General features: G+C 35.2%; 1 protein-coding gene across 2 annotated transcripts; it reads left to right on the forward strand.

Moving 5' to 3' along the window:
* Positions 1-1,866: 1,866 nt before the first annotated feature.
* On the forward strand, positions 1,867-23,265 carry LOC140439157 (uncharacterized). Of its 2 annotated transcripts, none has more exons than XM_072528885.1 (6): positions 1,867-2,056; positions 12,308-12,452; positions 14,080-14,269; positions 14,784-14,980; positions 16,969-17,213; positions 23,128-23,265. In XM_072528885.1, the coding sequence occupies exons 1-6, from the start codon at positions 1,996-1,998 to the stop codon at positions 23,217-23,219; spliced, it is 930 nt and encodes a 309-aa protein (XP_072384986.1). In that variant the 5' UTR covers positions 1,867-1,995; the 3' UTR covers positions 23,220-23,265. The 2 variants fall into 2 exon arrangements, with proteins under 2 accessions (XP_072384986.1, XP_072384987.1); XM_072528886.1 differs by lacking the exon at positions 1,867-2,056 and adding an exon at positions 2,492-2,608.
* The last annotated feature ends 244 nt before the right edge of the window (positions 23,266-23,509 follow it).

Raw genomic sequence — 23,509 nt, forward strand, 5'->3', positions numbered from 1 at the left:
AAAAAACACTTAAATATATCTAACAGAATGTAAGTCGGATCTAGAAATATACAAACGTTACTAATATTACGTCTATAAGGTAACAAAAAGACCATATGAACTAAAAATGTCTGTACTGAAAAACTTCCAAACGAGAGTTATCCCCTTTTGCCTTCTAGCCACAGAAATAAGAAGAACAAAATATTAATCGTGACAGATTCTATGTTATCACTACAAATAATCAGGAAAATATACACGCAGCATCCATTCGCTTTACTAATAAAGGAACAACTAAATAAATTGCATACTAAAGATACAAGCATCAAGTTTCTCTGGGTCCCATCACAAGTTGGAATAGCAGGTAACGAAGCAGCAGGTAAAAATGCCAAAGAAGCTATAAACGACAACAGTATCCCCATATCACCCCAATCTGTAAGTACGGATCTAAAAAGCTACTTCATAAAGTTCTTCACTACTTCACCAGTTCGGAACTGGAACAATAAATGGAAATCCACACCATCAAAGATTCAGGAGATAAAAAATATGATTGGACCATGGCAAAAAATAATTAATAATAAAATGCCTATTACATTGTATACCATCCAGGAAAAAGTGCATCTTGTAACATGGTACTTTCAGGGTCATTCGATACAGTTAAAAATACCATTAAACATTTTCAAACTTCGGGATGTGTAAACAGTTGTAAAAAGTGTCATGAAGGTAATGAACAACGCGTTAGATCTGTCGATGGGGAGCGTCAAAACAGGGATATTGATATTTGTGCTTTTGTGGAAGCTACTAAACCCTGCAATAATGTACAAATTGCTAGGGAAGTTAACGTGAATGCTCGAACTGTCCAGCGAGTTCTCAAAAGGAATGGCTATCAGTGTTTTAAGATACAACCAACACAAGAACTGTTTCCGGAAGATAACTTTAGGCGGATGGGGTTTTGTGAATTTATGTTACATAAACAGAATGAAAATGTATGATGATTGTTATTCTGATTTTTTTTCTTCTTTCTTGTCTTATTGTTACAAGCTTTGTCCATAAAATTTGTACAATTTTCAGTAACAATAAAGCATATTACTTATTTACTTATTTATTTGTATTGCTATTAAGGCTAAAAAATAACCAAAAAATTAGTTTTAGGGCATTATAATAAATATACTCTATGCAATAAATCTTAATTCATATGGTCAACAAAACAATGTCGTTATCTGTATACGTTTCCCTCGACATCTAGCGAGAATTAAAGTTTTTGATTCAAATTTCTGTACAGAAAGTCAGAAAGACTTAAATCACATTTTTTAGTGCACAAAATATATTCCACATACCTATAATTTATTTTTATTTTAATTTTATTGAAATAATACTCCATTTCTTCTTTCCCTTAAAGAAATTGTTCAGACTGGCTATGCGGCTGACGCCTATGCCAAGAAAAAAATGTCATTGTCGTAATCCTTTCTTGTGTCTTGCTTTGCATTTTTTTAAAATCGGATTAAATGTTGATATTATCGGAGAATGATTCCTGTTGTATACATTTTATTAAATAACCCCACCAAATGTTTGTCATTGATTATCTATTTACAGAGATTAAAAGTTGTAAATTTATTCATATTTTCCAATGATCCAAAACAAAGCAATTATTAGATATTACCCTGTATATAAATCGTGTATTTATGCACCCTCCACCGTATCCGCTCCTCCTGTCTTTGAACCCGACGTTCTGATTATTGTTTCCAAGCCGCAAACAAATAAATCAATTCTCCACCCTGTTATCGTCATCTGCCACCCCCGACGGTCCAGAGAATGATTCAATGTACAAAATCGAATTTGACCATTTGCGCAGTAGCGAACATGGCAAAATATGCGCTCTGGAATGCAAAAATTTCCAATTCTTCGGATGACAGTGGTTTCCGACCCAATTGTGTCGGCAAACGCTGGAAGAAAGACTGAGAAAAGCTTGTAATAACCCCAATTTTAGTGTCTTAATGTGAACGTGACAAGCATTTCAACATGATTTTTGATGGGATACGATTTTTTGCTGGAATTTTTGTCATTTGCTGCTTGTTTAGAGGTGAGTACAAAAGTCCGGCTTGACATTCTTGGAATTCTTGTAGGTTTTTCATACTTGCTCGGAAAGCATGGGCGTGGGGTAACGTAAGTTTTATATTTTTTTATAAGAAACCATGTGATTTCAGCGAGAGTTGAATGGCAGATTAAAATACTAAATTAATTTCAAAAATTATTACTAATTATTAAAATATAACAATACAAATATGTTTAAAACATAAAATTATACAAGTTCGTTGTTAGATAAACAAACCTGTACAAAGTGCAAATTTCTGTTGATAATATAATATACAATAATAAAATACATGATAAAACTTTTTAAAAATAATTTTTACGAAACTTCGACCATTATATCGTCATCATCGCGGCAAAAGTCACCAAGTCCAAAATAACAGATATAAGAAAACGAACATGTTAGTTGTAATTCTTGTCTAAAATTCATATCCATATAAATTTCAATTAAATTACCGATGCAATTGTACAAGTCTAGTAATGCTTTGAGATGTGAATACACTATGTTATTTGAAATCAATGTTAGTTGGTCATACAGCTTTAGGTAGGTATATCGGTTGTGACAAATTATTATACTAGTAGGTAGTTAAAATTAAAAATATAATCTAATTTCCATACTGTTTGCAACTTAAAGTTAAATGTGACAGTTGTACACTGAATATCGTAGAATCAAAGAATATAGACGCTTGGTAGAATTCTGTGAGTACAAAACTGCATTATTAATAACCTTAAACTCAGAAGTTTAAAGGGCAAAATATTTTATCGATTTCAATTCAACTTCGATTATCGACAACAACTTTTTGCTGGTTCTTGCTTCTAACAAGTAATTAGGCTACGCTGCTGTTCAATTTTTTTAAGTGGCCAGGTCCGGCTTCAGATCCTCTGTGCCAATGTACGTAAATTCTCAGCGGGAAGATGAATGAACCGGAATCAGCTACTACCTCACGAAATATACCCACTACGTCACATATATCTTACTCCAATGCATTAAACAGTTTCAAATATCCTTCAAAAGACCAAGGTATTATACTTTCAACCATACAAGGAATAAAAGTTTTCGAATATGTAAAAGCTGTTGGATCAATAGTACAGCCCAAAAATGTTGTTTGGTCATCCAAAATAGCAAACAACCACGTCTGCATCTACCTCTCCTCTAAATATGTAGTTGATCAATTTCTTAGCTTCCACAAATATATAAATATTGATGGTAACCAGATTGAAATAAGAAGACTTATAACCCCTGCCCAGAGACTCATCATATCTAATGTATGTCCTACTATACCTAATAGCATAATTGAAGAGCACTTAAAAACTATGGGTATAAAATCCGCCTCCAACATGACGTTTCTACGAGTAGGCATGCAAGACTCAGAATACAGCCACGTACTCAGCTTTAGGAGGCAAACGTTCATAAGTCCTTTAGAAAATGCATCAATTCCTGACTCATTTCTAATCTCATTCGACAATACATCATATCGACTATACATTTCCATAGATGGTTTAAACTGCTCCAAGATTGTCGGACATCACGATTCTGACTGTCCTTCTTTATCATCATCAAGCAACTCAATTAATCAAATGGAAACTGACCACCACGTGAATATACATAACTCTACCAATGAAAAATATAATCAGCTACAAGATCAACCACGAAACCAATACCAAGAAAATACCGAAACATAAATGGAACCAGAACCCAATACCATACAAAATCACGCATCAGCTACAAAGGACCAAACCACTTCCTCACAAACAAACAATGAATTACAAATTTTGAATCAACCCAAAAAAAATATTCCAAGATAATTCCTTAGTAATTGAAAGCGATAGAAAAACCACTGAAATTACTCCTGCAACTAAAAGACAAATATCCTCTCCTGAAATTCTTGAAAATTACCTACCTCCTCCCGATACTCAAAAACCTAAGAAAAAGCCTAAAATCCAAGAAGATATTCCAATTATTCTAAATTAAAGAAAAAATTGAAAATAGAAACCCTCCCTTTACACTTACTTTTCATGAAATATGTGATTTTCTGGCAAATTCCCTTCACTCAAAACATCCTGAACGCATTGTTAAAAATTATTCAAATGAAAGCCAAGAAATAAAAGAAATTTTAAACTTTATATATTCTCAAATACAAAATAAAACTTTAAAAAACAATATCACCAGATTGAAGAAGAAACTGCTTCTCAACAGTCCTTCTTCTACTGACGAAACTGACTAAGAATCAAGTTCTCAACAATAAATAGTTAACACATAAAGAGTTAATGGCCAGCACATTCATATTACAGTGGAACCCCAAGGAGGCTGCTCCGATGTGTACCAAGTGCAACACTGAGTTGTCAGTGAAACTTATAATTGTTGAGTGTCCAGTGTACCAGAACGAAAGAATCGCGTGTGCCCTTAGTGATAATTTAAAAAGTATACTAACGTCAAATTTACAGTCTTTATTAAGTTATCTTAGAATGACTAAACTATATACCAGATTGTAAAAAATATTTTTTTTTATGTAACAATATGTATCTTACTATTTGTGTATGTCCCCCCCCTAATAACCCTTAGTGGTTGATGCGGGTATATTCGTTTAAATAAAAAAAAAGTTAGTTGGTCAAAAACAATATTTAATGGACTTAGTGATTTCTGGCAGGTTGGCTAAAGGTAAATTTGGTGAATTAGTTAAACACATTATGAACATTATTTATTACTTAAATTAAAGTAACTCACTAAAATAAACATATTTATAGAAATGAAAACAAAAATTCGAATACCAAGCATAAAACTCCGAAGGGATAGCCTGTTGAAGTGATAGGCTTGTGTTGAAGGTCTTCCTCGTCAATAAATACTTAGTTCAAAGTAGGGACCGTAGTGCTCATAACGATATTTGATGATTCCTGGATATTCCCTCTCCACTCTGAAACATTTTAATTGCAACCACCTAAGTTTTTCACCAGATTTATTTAATTTTGTGTTTTTTAACATATCTTTCGCAAGTAGTTTCCAGTTAATAAAATCTTAATATTGTAGCTCATGCACTACATAATGGTCCTTCTTTTTGATGCCTCGTTTAGACCTAGCTTTTATTAAAATATTTTTCCAGTCATGAAGCGTGTGTACTGCTACATACCTCTTTTCCCTCTCGATGGCGCTATGCATACTGTCGCATTCCATCATCGTATGTCCTGACTCTAGAAACTTCTGCTCGAGAACAGAAATATTATGGCCAGATTACACACGAACAAAATAATACAGCATTGCGATGACAAACTGATTTCTATTTTTCCCCCATAAGTATCGGAAAACAATGATACTGCTGTGACTCTCGTAGGGAGGTTTTTTAAACAGCGATACAAACATGTTGCAATTTCTAAGCTCTCTCTTGCACCATTAAGTTCAGTCCAGGTAAAACAGTGTGCATTATTTGGAGGAGCTCCTTCATAAATGCATAAATTAAAGGAAGATAATTTTCTACTGTAGTCTCTATCTATCTATACAAGGATTTTTACAGCTGTCGCCGCCTTTCTTCTTTCAGCCAACGTCTCCAGTCATTTCTGTTCTGCCATTCTCCATCTCTAAGGTCTCGTCTTTCCATGGCCTCGTCCACTTCATCCCTCCATGATCTTCGGGGTCTCTTTTCCTCCTTCCTATTGGCTCCGATCCGAAATCTTTGCTATCCACCTTGTATGATCTGTTCTTCTCACATGTCCATACCAAATTAAACGTTTTTCTTCGATGTAGCTGAGTATGTCTTGTTCTACTGCCATTCTTCGTTTTATTTCCTCATTTCTGATGCGATCCATTTTTGTCACTCTGCAGCTTCTTCTCATGAACTCCATTTCAGTTGTTGTGATTTTGGACCTGTCTCGTTTATTTATTATCCAATTCTCTGCTCCATAGGTTATTATACTGCGTACCAAGGTGTTATAAATTCTCTTCTTTGTATTTCTGGTAATCTGTCTATCCCACAGTACCCCGTTCATTTTTTTAATACATGTTCTTGTCTGTGCTAATCTGCTGGTTATCTCTAGCTCGGTGGTTCCATTTTTTGAGAGTATGAATCCTAAATATTTGAATTTGTCAGTGCCGTTAATTTCCCTATTATCGTCCATTTCCAAGTTTCTCACTGGTTCTTGCTCTGTTAAATATTCTACTGTAGTATAAGTGTGATATATCACTACTTAGTAATTTCTGCACGCTATGAAGGTCAAAAGAAGCAGTGATAAAATCAGGATTTTCAGTTGCTCTTTTGTTATCACTGTCCTTAACAGCATTGTTCGTCATAGGCTTGCTGTAAATTTATTTTGTCTTCACCTATTCAGTTCAAATATTCTCTTGTACGTTGCCAAATTTTTTCCGATAGATAACGTAGCTTCCAAATACTTTCTTTTAGACGACTTTCTGCAATAGTGTGATTCTGTTAGTGGAAAACTTTCGATGTGATTTTTAATAAAGTTAATATCATCTTCGGTTGTTTTATTGGCAGGTACATGTCTACCTCTTTTATCATCGCCTTCAAATATGCCTGTTATTTTATTCTTACCCTCACATGCTTTGTTTAGAGGACCACTACTGATAGACAGAGTCTTTAGAAAAAAATTTTGACACTAATTTGGGCAGCATTTAAAAAATAATAAATCTCTTTGCTTATCGTTAGTGATTTGGAACATTCTTTTCGAGGCCGTTGTCTCCTTGGTTCATGTAATTTTACATTCTGTAAAATAAAATCTTTTTTTTTTTCGTCTGTACGATTCAAGTTCCCAGTACTTGGAATACAAGTTCATCCTTTCTTTTTCACTAAAATTGTCTGTGCAGTGAAATCTGCAACGAGAACAGTTTATACGTTTCGGATCTTTTTGTGGGAATTCTTCTTCTTTTGTAACATACAATTTACTCAGGTTCCTACGTTTTTTTTTTAAATGACGCTTACACTGAGACTTATCTCCTTAACTCCATCGACTTCTTTTCCTACATTTTTCTTGCATTTCTACAAAAAATTAAGTTAAGAATCTTTCATTTCATAAAGAATCATATAGCTACCGTTATCATTTGTAGAATCAGCGTTTTCCTCTTCAGTCAGTGGATTAAAATCTTTGTCATCGTCGCTGTTGTCATCAAATTGATACTCTTGTACATTGTCGACTTGATCAGCTTCTATAAATGTTGTTAGTTGATTCGATGGTACCTTCAATATAGAACAATAATCACAAAAGAGCATGATTAACAGTTGCACTACCTTTACACTGGTATGGTGTGTTACGCAGATGATGCAGCAATTATTGCCGAATCAGAAGATGATCTTCAAATATAGCTCTTTCAAATAAGCCGCCAACTAAATATGACCATTTCCACCAACAAAACTAAATGTATGACAATAGCAAAAGATCCGCTGAGATGTAAGTTAGTTCTCAAAATGTATTTTGAGAACGATTTCCGAAGTGGAAATTGAAACGTCAATAAACGTACTTTAACCTTTAATTGTGGCTTATTCCCATTTAAATAGTAAGTACAAGAAAAATATGGTGCGATCATTTAAACAATTTAGGAGACTAATATTGAAGAAGAAACAGGCTTTAAAGCTTATATACAAGAAGGAAGAAGAAGATTTTCTTTTTTCGATATTTAAATCCAACGTTTTAAATACAACGTTTTAAGTATCTGGGGGCCGTAATCACAGCTGACAACGATGTTACTGAAGAAATAAAAGACAGAATCCAATCTGCAAACCGCTGCCTATTCGCACTAAGCTCATAAAATCTGACAAGAAGTTCAAAGATAAAAATCTATAAATCCATCGTCAGACCTGTAATAACATACGGATGCGAAACGTGTACCATGACCAAAGCAAACGAAGAAAAGCTCAGACGCTTTGAACGAAAAATACTTAGAAAAATATTCTGACCTCACCAAGACATCACCACAAACCAGTATAAGATCACTATAAGAACCAATATCGAATTAAAAGCACTCTACAATGACGCCGATATTGTCCAAGAAATTAAATCACAGCGACTAAGATGGACAGGCCACGTGCACAGACTGCATAACGAGAGACTTGTAAAACTGGTATGGGAGGAGATTCCCACAGGCAAAAGACCACTCGGACGTCCCAGAATGCGATGGAGACATAACATCCAAGCAGATCTCCGGAAAATGAACATTCCATTTGACCCTAGGTTGATGGAAGACCGAACAAATTGGAAAAAAGTTGTATAGTCAGCCAAGACCCACCCAGGGTTGTAGCGATATGTGATGATGATGATATTTAAATCCATTTATATTTTTCATTGTTTTTCTCTTTATATTTTCTTCAGTCGTTCATACAATTTGAAATTTCTCTGGTCATCCACTTTTTCTTAGCAACTAGAATGTGGTTGTTCAAGATGTTAATGGTGCCTGATAGCTTTTTTAAGATTCCATCAACGTCTTTTATTACTGTTTCTTGTGTTACCGTTTTGTTATCTCATCTTTACTAACTTCTTGAATTCTAGACTATATGATTATTTAGGACACGATTCTTTCTAATAAATTTCATTGCAGTGTTTTAATCCAGTTGCAATTGACTTATACTTTACATATCGTTTTGGCAAATACAGCTCCGTTCCGGTATTTACTGTATACATAATTGCATATTCTTTCAAGTATGTGGATATTTGTGTCTGATAAAGACGAAATTTTCACATTAAGCCAAATCTGAGATTGAAGATTTGAGTGGCTTGTTGCCAAAATTGTAAAAATGGGTCAGGTCAGGGAAAATTCCTTTCCCTTTTTGAAAAAATGCCAAGTAGATGCGGAATATAGTTCAAAAGATTATCATATACAGGTTTTTATTTGGAAATTGTGTCTTGTTCAGAAGTATTGATAAAAAACATTAGTTTATAAAATAATTGTCATTATTAAACTTAGGTAAATATGCAAAAAAAATGTGAAAAATATGCGCATAAATATGCACTAATTTACCCAAAAATATGCTTTAAATATGCATTTCTTTTAGAAAATATGCATTCAATAGGCATTGTTTTAGAAAATATGCATACTGTCAATGAAAACATATATTTAATAATAAAAGGTCGTGGCATATTATCATGCACGTTGCGTTTCCAGCACGAAGCGTTTATTTTCCGAAAAATATAATTTAAATGTTGTTAAATATGAACAACCCACACTGTCCGGAACGTATCGTATCAGACACCTCACGTTTCCGTTCAGTATATTCGAAAACAATATTTTACTGATGCCGACGGCTACGTAACGAGTCGTAACCGGTTGGTACGGATAATGTGAATTAGATGTCCGTCCGATTTTGATACAGAGTATTTAAGAAAATAATTTTCGAGGCTATTTTGTCATTTATGCATGTGTTTTTATTATTTTGTGACAATTAATCACGGAAGTGATAAACAATTAGGACTTTTGCACGGAAGTGATACCTATTCTTTTTAAGAATACTTTTTGGTTTGGTATGTATGGCTCCGTTAAATGTAGTATTTTGTTTTTTAATTAAAGGTGTAATTAAATTTAAAATATATTCAAACTGAATCCTATTCATTCTAAAATATCCATAATATTTTTCATCGTCATCAATTAATTCTTTGTATAAAGTCCAGTATTCATTTTCCTTCTTCCTTTCTCTTAGCATTGGATGTACTTCAAACCTTCTTTTTACTACAGTTTTTCTTTCTTCATCGTTAAGTAGAAGAGCAATTCCACATAATTTTTGTCGAGAAAAGCGAGATAATATCTCCACCGAACCAAACTAAAACGTTCTATGTATGAAAATGTGAACGCGCAGTCCGATTGCTGGACTGGAAACGGTACGTGCCGGAAACTATACGTGCATGATAATATGCCGCGACCTTAATGGTACAGTCGACTCGAGTTAATTCGAACTTCTCTATAATTCAACTCATCGGCGTCCAACACTCGTCAATTCAAAGTTACAGAGAGAAAGAGACGGGAAGATTGTACGTATCAGAATAAAATTTTGTTAGTCATGAGCCCTAGAAAGGCTGAAAAGAAGAAGTTAATCCAAAAAGTAGAGTAAGGTGAGAAGAAAAGTGATGTTGCATAAGAATTTAAGATCCCTCTGAGTACTCTCTTAACCATAATAAAGCACAAGGAGAAAATTAATGCTGCTCAAACTGCTGGAGTAAGGAAAAGAACTACTAAAGGTGAATTTTCTCGTCTGGAAGAAAGTTTCTTCCTTTTTCTCAGACAGTGCAGAGGACAAAAAGTGTCTATTAGCGGAAACTTGTTGAAGGAAAAAGCAAAAGAGTTCGCGTCTACTCTAAGCATAAAAAACTTTGCAGCAAGTGAAGAGTGGCTTACAAATTTCAAAAAGGGAAATGGAGTTGTGTTTAAACAAGTTTGTGGAGAAAGTGGAAATATTGGTGTAGTTTGCTTAGATTGGCACGGTAGATTGAAGACCTTGATTGAAAAATATAATGTCCGAGACATTTTTAATACTGATGAAACTGGCCTATTTTTCAAATGTTTACCGGAAAATACGCTTACTTTTAAAGATGATAAATGTCACGGGGGAAAACATAGTAAAGAGAGGTTGACAGTTTTACTTGCAGTAAATATGGACGGATCGAAAAAACTTAAACTCTTAGTGATAGAAAAAACAATAAATCGTTTCCTACGTATTATCGTGCTAACAAAAAAGCTTGGATGACGACAGAACTTTTTAACAATTGGCTTTTAACAGTTAATAGGGACATGAAACGGCAAAAGCGGAAAATGTTACTATTTTTAGACAATTGCACTGTCCACAACAATCCTTCATGCATTGTCCAACGTGGAACTCTACTTCTTTCCGCCAAATACAACTTCCAAATTGCAACCTTTGGACCAAGGGATCATCCATAATTTTAAGACGTTGTAGTGGCGTCATGTAATTTCTTTGATTATTTCTGTCCAATTATCTCTCTCCTATCTATAATCAGAATAATTAATTTAAACAAAGTATGTATATATTTAGTCGTAAAATTCACATTTGTCCGTTCTAAGGAGGTGGAAACTTTTGGCCCCAACAGTAGTTTTGACTGGGATTTTAAGGTCCCATCAGTAATAAAAGAACAATGTTTATTAAAAAATAAGGTATAATTGAAACCCTCTTTTCAGTGGAATGTTAAAAAACACTTTTTGCACAATGGGCCATTTCATTTAACACATAAAGTTTTTGTACGGCTTTCCTTCTTCTTTTAAGAATAACTGAAACATCTTCTTTTACTGCTAGTTTGTTTTGGAATGTTTTGAAAAAAGTTTAATTTTGCCTTTGGATCTCCCCAAACTTATCAACTGCTCAGCTACAGGTACTAAATAATGAAGAAGAGGAACTTTCTTCTTTTTATTCTGAATTTCCGAAAATATTATCCATAAATTGATTACAGATGCCATTAACAATTTGTAGAAATCTTTACGCCATCATTTAGTAGATTTTCTGTCTAAATCATAGGTGGCAATCTTTTGATCAGCCAAATCAACCCCTCCCATATATTTATTGTAAAAGACTAACTTGTAAAAGATGGCGAGTGGCAGTTTCATAAAAGTAAAACTTCTTTAGTGTCCTGCCATCTAACTGCCATTACGCCTTTATCATTTACCACTGAATCAGATTCACCTCTAAATCATCAATCAGCCAATCGCGTCCACTGCTGGACAATTGCCTCCCTCAGTTTTTTCCAGTATTCTCTACACTGGGCCGCTTGTAGCCAGTTTCCGGCTACACGATTTATATCATCGGTCCATCTAGTCGGTGGTCGTCCTCGGCTTCTTTTATAGTTTCTGGGCCTCCATTTCGTAATAGGTCCACCGTCCATCTTGTGTTCTGGCTAAGTGCCCTGCGCAGGTCCACTTAAGCGTCGTGGTTCTTTCGATGACGTCTTGAACTCCTGATTTGTTGGTTTGTTATGGGGTCTTGAAGGCTCACGTTCAGCATTGCACGTTCCATGGCTCGTTGTGTAAATCTGAGTTTATTCGCAAATTTTTTTTCAGAATATGGCTTAATTTGCCAAATGCTGCCCATGTCAGGCCTATTCGCCTCTGTATTTCATGTGTTTGATTAAATTGACAATATTATTCTAAAAATATTAATTTCTGGGAGCAGTATAGTAAATTTGAAATTGATTAAGGCTATTTAGTCAATACAACTGTAAATTTTTTAATTGTAAAATTGTTTTTCATCATGCTCTGCTCTTTGTATTAATTTATAAAGTTTGTGAATATTTAGAATTTTGTTTTTAGACTGTATTTGCCTTAAAGAAGTTAAAATAGATGTTCCTCAAGCAGTACTTAAAGGCCATGAAGTGATTTTGCAGTGCTTATTTGACTTGGAGGGCGAGAAGTTATATTCTTTAAAATGGTACCATAATTCTTCGGAGTTTTATAGGTAAGGATGATATTTTATTAACAGAATCAGAATTTTACAGGTTCACGACTTTAAAATTTGTTATAGTACAAGTACAAGTACAAGTTATAATAACAAATTATAGAAAAAGGTATTTGTACGAAAGATATCCACGAATTTACTGTATTTTTAATACCAACCGCCTCTATCAACGTCTGGTACTCATAGTTTGCACTGTGTCGCCTACTTTACCAGAGGGAAATTTAAGATTTGAAACATTTTCTTTGCCTATGATTCTAAACCTTTTCTAGTACTGATTCTATATTATTTTCTCTCATGCTTAAACTATCTGTTTGGATTAAAGGGACCGCTGCTTCATTTTCTTTCTGAGTCTCAAGTAAAACTGGAGGATCGCATTTTGCGATGGATCGTTATTGAATATTCTTTTGTCAGAAAACCACTGTTCGCTTTCTTATTGTTCATAATGTTAACTAACTTTGAGTTAAAACGCTTAAGCATACCAGCCATACATTCCATATTTTATAAAATAGAAGGGAATTGCGAAAAAACGTATAGCCAGCACGGGGTTGGAAATACTACTGTAGGAGTCAGCGCTATAATCGACAATCAAAATTGTAGGCAGTAAATTCTTAGAAGTAATGGTCACGTTTCAACGCTATGTTAGATCTTCCAATGGCGTACGAAAGTTTTCATAAGAAGTTACTACAAAACTATTTGTATTGAAGAAATACCTGTTGATAATATGTATCACGTTAATGTAGGAATATGATTATTTTTGACAATTGGGTTAATTACAATAAATAATTTTAGGTTCGTAGGCAATAGTTAAACCTCCCTAAAACTGCGATCGTCGATGAAAGACGGTACCTCAGGGATTCAGTTGTTTTGCTATCGAAGTAAACAGGACACGACTTACATGAACACATTGTAAATATTTCACATTTTTTACACAGTAGTTTTTTTGACAGCGAAGACAGGAAGTTGTAAAATTTTATTACATCTTTCGGTGTGAGATAAACTTCTAAAATCGCATGCGACATCAATAGAGACGGCCAATAACGAATAGTAATGGACTTTGATATCAAGTATTGAAGAATGTATCACAATTACCAGTTTAGTGGTGATTATGTATAATAACCGATAATTATGTAATTAGTTATGATTAATCATATTCACCTTAACATATGTATATGCAAGGAACAATCTTAGTAGTGAGTTTAACATAAAGAGAGACATCATCAAATCCTGGAGATTTTTTACTATTAAAATCATATATTATTTCGTGTACATCAGTTTCAGTAACTGAATCATAAAAGAATGATCCGCAGGGTGTGTTTTTAGATTAGGTTTATGGAAGCACTTGATCTGGTTATGTTTACTGTAGTTGAAGCATTTTTATATGTTCTCCATGAGATCAGTATACCGTACAGATATGGTTAGTTCCTGCAACAAGAATGGAATGTAAGATTATGGTTAGCAAACAGATTAGAAAAGGTGCCTCAAATATTCACGATAGGATTAGTCTGTGCAAATAAACGAAGATATATCATTTAATTCAAAAATTAAAAATTGTGGCAGCTATAAAAATGTCATGAGAGCTTTCTTATGTTTTTAAGTAATGTTAATGTTTAATAAATTATTTTTGCAGGTATACTCTAACTGGTGAACATCATGCAAAGCCCTTCAAGCTGAAAGGTTTCCACGTAGTACCTGAACGTTCTAACGCTACAAGAGTAGTCTTAAAACATGCCACTAGAGCCATCAACGGAGGCTACAGTTGTGAGGTTACTGCAGATCAACCCAGTTTTTTTACTGATATGAAAACTGCAGATTTAGAAGTAAGTTCCTTAACTATTTCAAATTCTTCTCTAGTTTACTTCATCTATATATTTGCGCCTTCTTCTGAAATTTGCAATAACTTTTGTGTTTACGGAGCAATTTTAACTAAGCTGCTAGACTCTTTCATGTGTAGAAGATTACGAAAAAAGTGGGAGGATGAAATGGCAGCTGACGCGCAAAATTTTCTAGACGTGAGAACTTAGAGAAGAGCGGCGCGGAACCGGCAATGTTGGAGACATAGGTTGGAGGAGGCCAAAGCTCGATTTGGCCTGTAGCACAAATGGAAAGTCAGACACTGTTTTCTCACAATATCGCAACAAACAAAAAGTGACGACTTTTCAGTTAATTATTAAAAATTTAGTAATGGCAGTCAAATCACCTCCAGTAATTTTCATAATTTTTCAATGATTGTACAATATTATTGTTTATTGTTTATTTAAAAGTTGAACGCAAAGACAGCAATTTTTCCTTATGAAAATCTAAAGTTTTTTTTATGTGATGATTCCTTTTAAGGTTGTAGATCCTCCTACAACAGATCCCTTGATCACTGGAACGAAATCGAGATATAAACTAGGAGATTATGTCAAAGCAACTTGTTCGTCCGAAAAATCGGATCCAGCTGTTAATATAACGTGGTACGTCAACGGAAGGCCCATGGACGGACCCCATGTAAGAAAATATAGAAAGACAATCGAAGGTAATTACATAAGGTAAGTGGAAAGAATTTGAAAATCTGTCATTATAGGTGATTCCTCTATATCATATGCCTAATACCTATATCATCATCGTTCTGTTTACCTTTCTCTGTTGTATATTATGTATCTATCTTTGGCAACCGCTAATTCACAAGCCGTGATCTTAGAATTGGCAACGTTGCAACAGCGAAGTTGTAATAAGAGCATAAACATATATATTAACATGTTCCTTTTTCCAAATTTCCATTAAATGGTTTAAATGGTCTCTTAACGTTCTGACTCTTTTCTTGTAACCATAGTCATATTTTCTCTCAGTGCCTCCCATTGTTCTGGTTGTTGCAAAACATTCTGACTTACTACTTGCCTCAATAAAGCCAGATCATCGTTGGCGTTGAACCTAATTCTTTTGTTCATCTTCAATGGGCCCGTAATGGATAGGGCAAACACACCCCCTAAACTAGATAGGATGTGGCTAGAGGACAGAGAACTGACGCTAGCCACACAGAAGACGGAGGCCATAATCTTTCAGGGTCCAAGAGCGAGAGAGCATATCTCCTTCCCTCTGGCAGCAGAAAATATACTACCTGTCAAGAAAGTCAAATATCTGGACGTAATACTGGACACCAAAAAGAGCTTTGGTGAACACATAATATATGTTGCGAAAAAAAGACGATCAAAGAACACCAGCTCTAACAAAGATCATGCCAAACATAAGAGATCTGGGGACAGGTAGAAGGAAGATTCTCATGGAGGTAGTCCAGTCTACCATACTATACGCAGCACCAGTATAGCCGCAGGTAATGAATACAGAAAAATACAGAAGTATCTTGGAGAAAGCTCAGACAAAGGAAGGCCGCGCATTAAGACGACTTCACACAGTGATAGCAGTGATGCCACCAATTCACCTACTAGTGAGAGAAAGGGCAATCACGTATGGCATGAGTGAAAACGATAAAGCAGATGAGAAAGGGGTGACCAACGCGAAATGGCAAGAAGAGTGGAAAACGAGCATAGAGCTGAATGGACAATCATACCGGACGTGAGAGACTGGGCACGGTAATAAGGAGACTAACTACTTCAAACTGTTCCTTACGGGGCACAGCTCTTTGAGAGCCTACTGATAAGGATAGGAAAGCAAGAATACGGCAACTGCGTTCAACGAAACAGCGGAACACTGTGTGTTCGATTGTAAAAGGTACTATACGAAAGAGTGAGCTATCAAAATGTTGTGAAGCGATATTATTTTGATTTTCATATTAGTAAACGGCGTATTTGATTGGTATTTCTTACAATTAGTATATCATGTTACATTTATGAGTCACCCTCCCCGATTTCTTGTCAGAGTATAATCATTTATTCTAATTCTTATCATTTAACCCATACAATCTCATTTTTTGTTTTTTTATTTTATTTCTCATCTTTTCCTTCTGTCTTGCCTTCTTTGTTCCATAAGATTAGTATTTTTCCTTCATCCGTTCTTGTTTCTTCTTACTCTATGTTTATTTGTTATTCTATGTTCGTCTAGTATCTTGGTAATATGTTCATAAAATTATTTCCATGTTTCGTCGACACTTTCGAAAAATGAACTATATGCATAAAAGTAGGATAAAAGACTCTGATCTTGCACAGAAGCGGTTCAATGTAATATAGGATAAAGGACATCAAAAAAGTTTTAGATTGTATGCCAAAACGAGCTTGACGACGGCATTCAAAAACGTATATACCACAACAACGAATAGCTTGAAAGAAAACGTCTCTTTCAAGGACAAAATAAAAAAAAAACACAAATGACCACAGCCGACAGCAAACATCTTTGCTGAGTTTACTATTGTTTAACTTAAAAGTTATTGTAGGACTGTTCATCTTGTATTTTGTGCAAATATTATATTTTGACAGTGATAAATGTGAAGTAGAAAGTGATCTGTCAATTTGGTTTTAACAATACATTTGGTACAGCAAACGAGAATTTTTTTTTTATTTTGTACATGTAAGCTTTCTTGTAGTTCCTATTCTACAGTCCAGTTCAGAGTATCTGAACAACTTCTAGATGAAGGCAAGCTCAAGCTTCGTTGCTCAGCTAACATATACAACGTCTGGCACAGAAGCCACGAAAAATCCATCGAACTGAAAAGGAGTAGGCACGACGAGGATGAATTTGCTCCTGCGTTTGTGCCTACGATTACCAGCACTGAGTTTGCACACGAGAAGTTTTGGCTGTACGTAGCGAGAGATAATCCAGAAGCTACAGGTAAGTTAATTGATATTTTGAAATTAAAACATTAAGGGCCGACTGTTGGAACGCTAATCAAAACTTAATTGTAATCAAATATTTAATTGAAATCAAATATTCACATTTTCAGGTTATGTTGACTGATTTATTTTATTCAATTTTATTATTTTACGTTTTAATTTAAAATAAACCATAATTAAACTCTTTTTGATGTTAATTTCATGTTTTTATATACAAATCAATAATAATAATAAGCAATTTTTAATAAATTTGACAGCTGCTGTGACGTATTTGATTGTAATTAAATATTTGATTACAATCAAGTTTTGATTAGCGTTCGAACAATCGACCCTCAGTCTGTGGTGGTCAAATATTTGATCAAATTAATTTGAGCAAATCGACAAATTGATAGTATATGACATCATCATCTTTGGCTCGACAATCCTCTGTGAATACTTGCCTGTTCTAAGATTAGTCGCCATTCTGTTCGGTTTCTGGCAGCGTGTTGCCATCTTCTGGTCTCTAGTATCCCTAAGCTGGTCTCAACTCCATCTAACCACTTAATTCGCGGTCGACCTATGCTTCTTCTTTCTATAGGTGTTTTGGTCGTTAGCTTCTTAGCAATCATGTTGTCAGGCATTCGCATTATGTGTCCGGCCCATCTAAGTCGCTGTGTTTTAATGAACGTTGCGACATCTGGTTCATTAAAGAGTTGGTGTAATTCGAAATTAAATCTTTTGCGCCACTGCTCTGGATCGTTAAAAGCTCCAAATATTTTGCGGAGTATCTTATGCTGGAATATTCCCAGAAATCTTTGGTCCTTCTGCGTCAGAGTCCATGTTTCCGCCCCGTATAGGAGGACCTGCCTCAGCAGTGTTTTGTATATAATAATTTTAGTTTTCTTTGGATATTTCTTTAGTGAATTGTTTTTGGAATCCATAGTATGCTCTATTTGTAAGGTTTATTCGTCTTTTAATTTCTTCGCTTGTTTTATTGGTAGTAATCATTAGTGAGCCAAGGGATGAGAAGCTGTCAACACGTTCAAAGATATGACTTCCAAATGCTGTTTCCAGTTCCTCATTTGCTGTAGGATCCTTAGTAACCAACATGTACTTGGTTTTGTCTTCGTTGATGACTAAATTGACCTGTTTAGCCGCCGTTTCCAATTCTAGGAAATATTGCTCAGCATCTCTCTTTCTAGGCTCAGCCCTATTATGTCAATGTCATCAGCTTATGCTAAGATTTGTATCGATCTATTGTAAATAGTACCGCCGTCTCTAATTCGTGTGTCTCGGACTACCTTTTCCAAGGCAATGTTAAATAGGAAGCAAGCCAGGGCATCCCCTTGTCTGAGTCCATCCTTTATCTCAAAGGATCGAGAATTTTCTCTCTGTATCCTAACGCTGGCTTTTAAGTTAGACATCTCGCTAAACGGATAAGTTTTTCTGGTATACTAAACTCACGAATTGATTGGTACAGTACTGTTCTCTTGACGCTGTCAAGAGAACAGTACTGTATTGAATATGAAAGTCAATCTCTTTGTTTGACAGTGTGTGATTTGCGTTTGTCTTCCTATTTTGTTATAAAATAAAAGTTTACAATGTCTTATAGCCAGGAACAAGTTTCTACATTAATTGATTTATATCCAGTAAGAAGCTGTTTATAGGAACATGTTATTCCAAAACAACAACATGCATTTGTCTCGCTCTACTCTAACCAATCTCCTACATTGTGTTACCGACTGGACGTCATCCCTTATCAGTTCGCAGCCGGCTACGTTGTTTATCTAGATTTCTCTAAAGCCTTTGACCGTGTACGTAAGCGCAAGTAAAATATTCTATGCTGATGACATAAAAATATATGCTAATTCAATCACAAACCAGCTAACCCTTCAAATGGGGTTAACCCTCCTTGGACTCTATTATAACTTGGTGTTCCCAATGGCTGCTATCCTTAAATGCTGAAAAATGTGTAGAGCTTCGAATTGGTAAAAATAACCCACTTGTGCTGTACTTTGTTAACAGGCAACCATTAGATTCTCGTATAACGACCTTGGTGTTATTGTAAACAGCAGCCTAACTTGGTCCGACCATATTACTTCTGTTTGTAAACGTGCGAACTCCAGACTATATCTTATTCGGAGGTGTTTTTCGAGAGTTTCAAAATGCAGTCATTCTGTAAACTTTACACTCTTTATGTAAGACCCATTCTTGAATACGCTGGACCAACAAGGTATTCTAATTTGGTTCGAGACAAAACTTTGTTGGAAAACGTTCAAAGAAAAGCCATTCGAATTCCTTCGGGACCGAGAAGACCTGCTTACGCAGAAAGACTGAGTATGGCTAATCTAACTTCTTTTGAACTTCGCCGACAACGTGGAGACTTAATAACCACATTCAAAATATTAAAATTCAATTTTGGAAATCTCGATGAAATGTTTACCATAAATCAAGATGAACGCCTCAGAGGTCACCAGTTTAAATTTAAAAAAATAACTTTTCTACAAGATCAAGACAGAACTTTCTACCAAATAGAGTTTTTGAATGCTGGAATAACCTTAGTGATAACATTGTCTCTGTTTCCTCTACCAACGCGTTCAAAAACAGACTTGACTTGATCACTCGTGCATTCTGCTTACACATCGATATTTCTACCAAAGACTTAGCTGCAGTTGTAGTGTTATTGCTCGTAGCTAAGCGTAAACGTAAACAAATACGTCGGTGGTCGAAAGATATATCATTTAATTCTACAAGACATTTAATTCTACATTGCTACAAGAAAAGGAAATTTTTTTTTGTAATTTACTAGTACTTTACTACTGTAATTTCTTTGTTTTTGGATATAATAGGGACTTGTCCCTATGCCCTTGCTAATGTATAATAATAATTATATTATGTTATTAAAACAAAAACTCTCCGTTTATTCAGGTATCCTAATGAGATACAAAGTTAGTAACAACCGTAAATGCAACAATATACTTTTTGAGCATGCAGAGAAGGCTTTCTATAGGAAATTGAATTCTACTGTAGAAAATGTAAATAAATCCTACCCAAGCCAAGAAATAATTCATGAGTTTTGGGGAAACCAACTTTCGACGCCAGCTACTCATAACAACAACGCTGGATGGATTGAAAACACGACGAACAACTGTTAACACTACAGGAATATTCGTTATGAACCTTTCACCACTGAAGAAGTCTCGAACATTATCAAAGAGCTTCATAACTGGAAATCTCCTGGACCAGACGGAGTTCAAAACTTCTGGCTAAAGAAGTTTTGGAGTGTTCATGAGCTTTTAACAGTGTTTGTTAATAATATTATTTCTAATTCACAGGAAATACCATCATTTCTTACTCAGGGAACCACTTATCTAATACCGAAGGATCAAAATAACACCCAAGATGCAGGCAAGTACCGCCCAATTACTTGGGTCTTGCAGGCGTCTTTTGTACAAATTGGTCACATTCTGTGTGGCCCGGCGTACCTACCAACACTGTGCTCTGAATAATATCATAGAGCCTCAACAGAAAGTATGCGCTAAGGGCTCCATGGGCTGCAAAGAACAACTTATTATCGACTCAGTCATTTCTAACCAGGCATATACAAAAAAAAGAAACCTTTTTACTGCCTTCATTGACTACAAGAAGGCTTTTGATTCAGTGCCGCATGAATGGCTTATAGATATATTGAAAATATATAAAGTCGATGATAATCTCGTGACCTTTTTGAAGCATATAATGGCAGAGTGGAAGACTAAAATTCACCGTCAAATACCTGGTGAAACCAATATCGAAACTGAAAATATCCCTATTAACCGGGGTCTTTTCCAGGGAGACTCGTTGAGTCCACTTTGGTTCTGCCTAGCGATGAACCCACTATCTCAGCTGCTGAACTCCACTGACTCAGGATTTAGCATCAAAAATAACAACACTGTTGTGGCGAAGCTTAATCATCTGTTGTATATGGATGATTTAAAATTAATGGCTTCCACTCGAAACCACCTAGATAAACAAAAAAAAACCTTTAATTGTGGCTTATTCCCATTTAAATAGTAATTACTTTAAAATGCCACAAGAAAATAGCTTCAGAACAATGCTAAGAAACACCTAGATCAGATGCTAAAAATGTAGAAACTTTCTCAAATGATATCAGTATGCATTTTGGACTAGACAAGTGCCGTATACTAAATATAGTCAGAGGAAAGGTTCAGCCCGGAGGTTTCGATATGCAAGATGGCCAAAACATCGAGGCAATGGGTGAAAATGATATGTACAAATATCTTGGAGTACAGCAAACGCGAAAAATTGACCATAAACTAATGAAAACCGAACTAACTTCCGAGTTCGTACGAAGAGCAAGACAACTAAATCGGTCATATCTTAATAGCAAAAATTTGTTTAAGACATTAAATACATACGCCTGTTCCGCGCTGAGCTACTTATTTGGTATTATAAAGTGGTCAAAAACGGATATAGAGTCTTCAGCGAAAAGTAAAAACACTTCTCACAAAGGCGCAAAAACACCATCCACGCAGTGCAGTAAAGAGGACAACATTACCGCAATATCAAGGGGGAAGAGGACTTATGGACATAGGTGAACAATTGGATAAACAGATTGCTAATTTAAAAACTTATTTTCAGGTGCAGGCTGAGACATCTACCTTACATCGAGCAATTTGCGCAGTAGATGATACAACGCCGCTAAAACTGAGGGAACAAGAAATGCGCATAAACCATCTGACTAAGCAAGAAAAAATGCGCACCTGGATGAGTAAACCTCTGCATGGGCGACATCTCAATGAGACCAGCCAAGAATATATCGACAATACAGCGTCGAACTATTGGTTGACACCAGGAAAGATGTTTCCCGAGACTGACGGCTTTCTACTTGCCATTCAGGATCAAGTTATTCCAACTAAAAATTACCTGAAATATATTGTTAAAGATACTCAAGTCCAAGATGACAAATGCCGATATGGATGCCAATCCCAAGAAACCATCCAACATCTTACCGGAGGCTGCCAGGCGTTTGTCGGAACTGATTATAAAGAACGCCATGACTCAGTAGAAAAGATTATCCACCAAGAACTAGCTGACAAACTGGGACTTCTCCAAACCGACCATCTTCCTTATTATCAATATGTCCCTGACAGAATGCTTGAAAATGACAACTACAAGCTATACTGGGACCGCACTGTGCTCACAGACCAACCAGTGGCACATAATAGACCGGATCTCCTACTAGTTAATAAACTTACCAGGCAAACGACACTTATTGATGTGGCGATACCTAACACCAATAATTTGAGTGTTAAATACATCGAAAAGATCGTCAAGTATAGAGATCTAGAAATACAAATCAGGAGACAATGGAGAATGGAAAGTACCCAGACAGTACCTATTATTCTATCTACTACTGGTGTTATTTCCAAAAACCTAGCGAACACAAAACAGCTGGGTCTAAATGAACATCTTTAAGCTGTACTCCTCGCGACGTCCAGATGTGTAGGTCACCTAGGGCTCGATAACACGGCCACCAGAGCTCAATTCTTTTAATACCGTAGGTATCTGGGATGAGTGAATTTTCCCCTTAGAGGGAGTGTGAGCCGTATGGCTAAATCTGGATATAATATCAAGCATCTATATTATTTAACCTTAACAAACTGTAATTATGACGTCAGTTTGATCGAATATTTGACCGTGTGACACGGACTTTATTTTTTTGTTCAGGAAATTTCATCTGAATGTATAATACAAATGTTTCTTTTTTTTATTTTATGTTAAATGTTATAAACATATTGGATGGACGCTAATATTGAGTTCACTTCTTCCTTTCTTTTTGATGAATGTTATTATTTTTAGTTCTTGTTCTACCTTTTTGTGCATGTGTTTAAAAATAAGTAAGAAATACCTAACCTACGTATTTATTTCAGAATGGTCTTCTGCAGGCAACAATAGTTCAACAAGTACGACTAGACTGAATCACGCAATAATTTTTGTTTCTGTTGTCGTTTATATGAGGTGATGTTTATAAATTAATCTAATATGTTTGTTCGTCATGTTTTTAGTATTCACCATTCGTTCGAAGGTGTCCAAATAATGTTTTCTTACTATGTAAATCTTATTTATTTTTAAGATGCGGTGATGTCATAATTTAAAGAATATATTTAGCCGGTTTTTAGGGTTTATGTACAGAAACATACTTTATCTCTAATAGCACATGATATTTAAAACGGTCAAAAAGAAATTCAAAAGCGTTTTTGAATTTTTCGTTTTGTTAGTTTCGTTATTCGAAAATGAAAGTTGTTAATGTTT

The sequence above is a fragment of the Diabrotica undecimpunctata genome, chromosome 4, assembly GCF_040954645.1.
Source record: "Diabrotica undecimpunctata isolate CICGRU chromosome 4, icDiaUnde3, whole genome shotgun sequence".
Taxonomy (NCBI): Eukaryota; Metazoa; Arthropoda; class Insecta; order Coleoptera; family Chrysomelidae; genus Diabrotica; species Diabrotica undecimpunctata.

Excerpts from the sequence above, each read along its gene's own strand:
- LOC140439157 (XM_072528885.1), top strand. The coding sequence starts at position 1,996 with ATGATTTTTGATGGGATACGATTTTTTGCTGGAATTTTTGTCATTTGC. Across the intron at positions 12,453-14,079 it reads AATTCTTCGGAGTTTTATAG|GTATACTCTAACTGGTGAAC; the intron begins GTAAGGATGATA and ends TTATTTTTGCAG. Across the intron at positions 17,214-23,127 it reads AGATAATCCAGAAGCTACAG|AATGGTCTTCTGCAGGCAAC; the intron begins GTAAGTTAATTG and ends TATTTATTTCAG.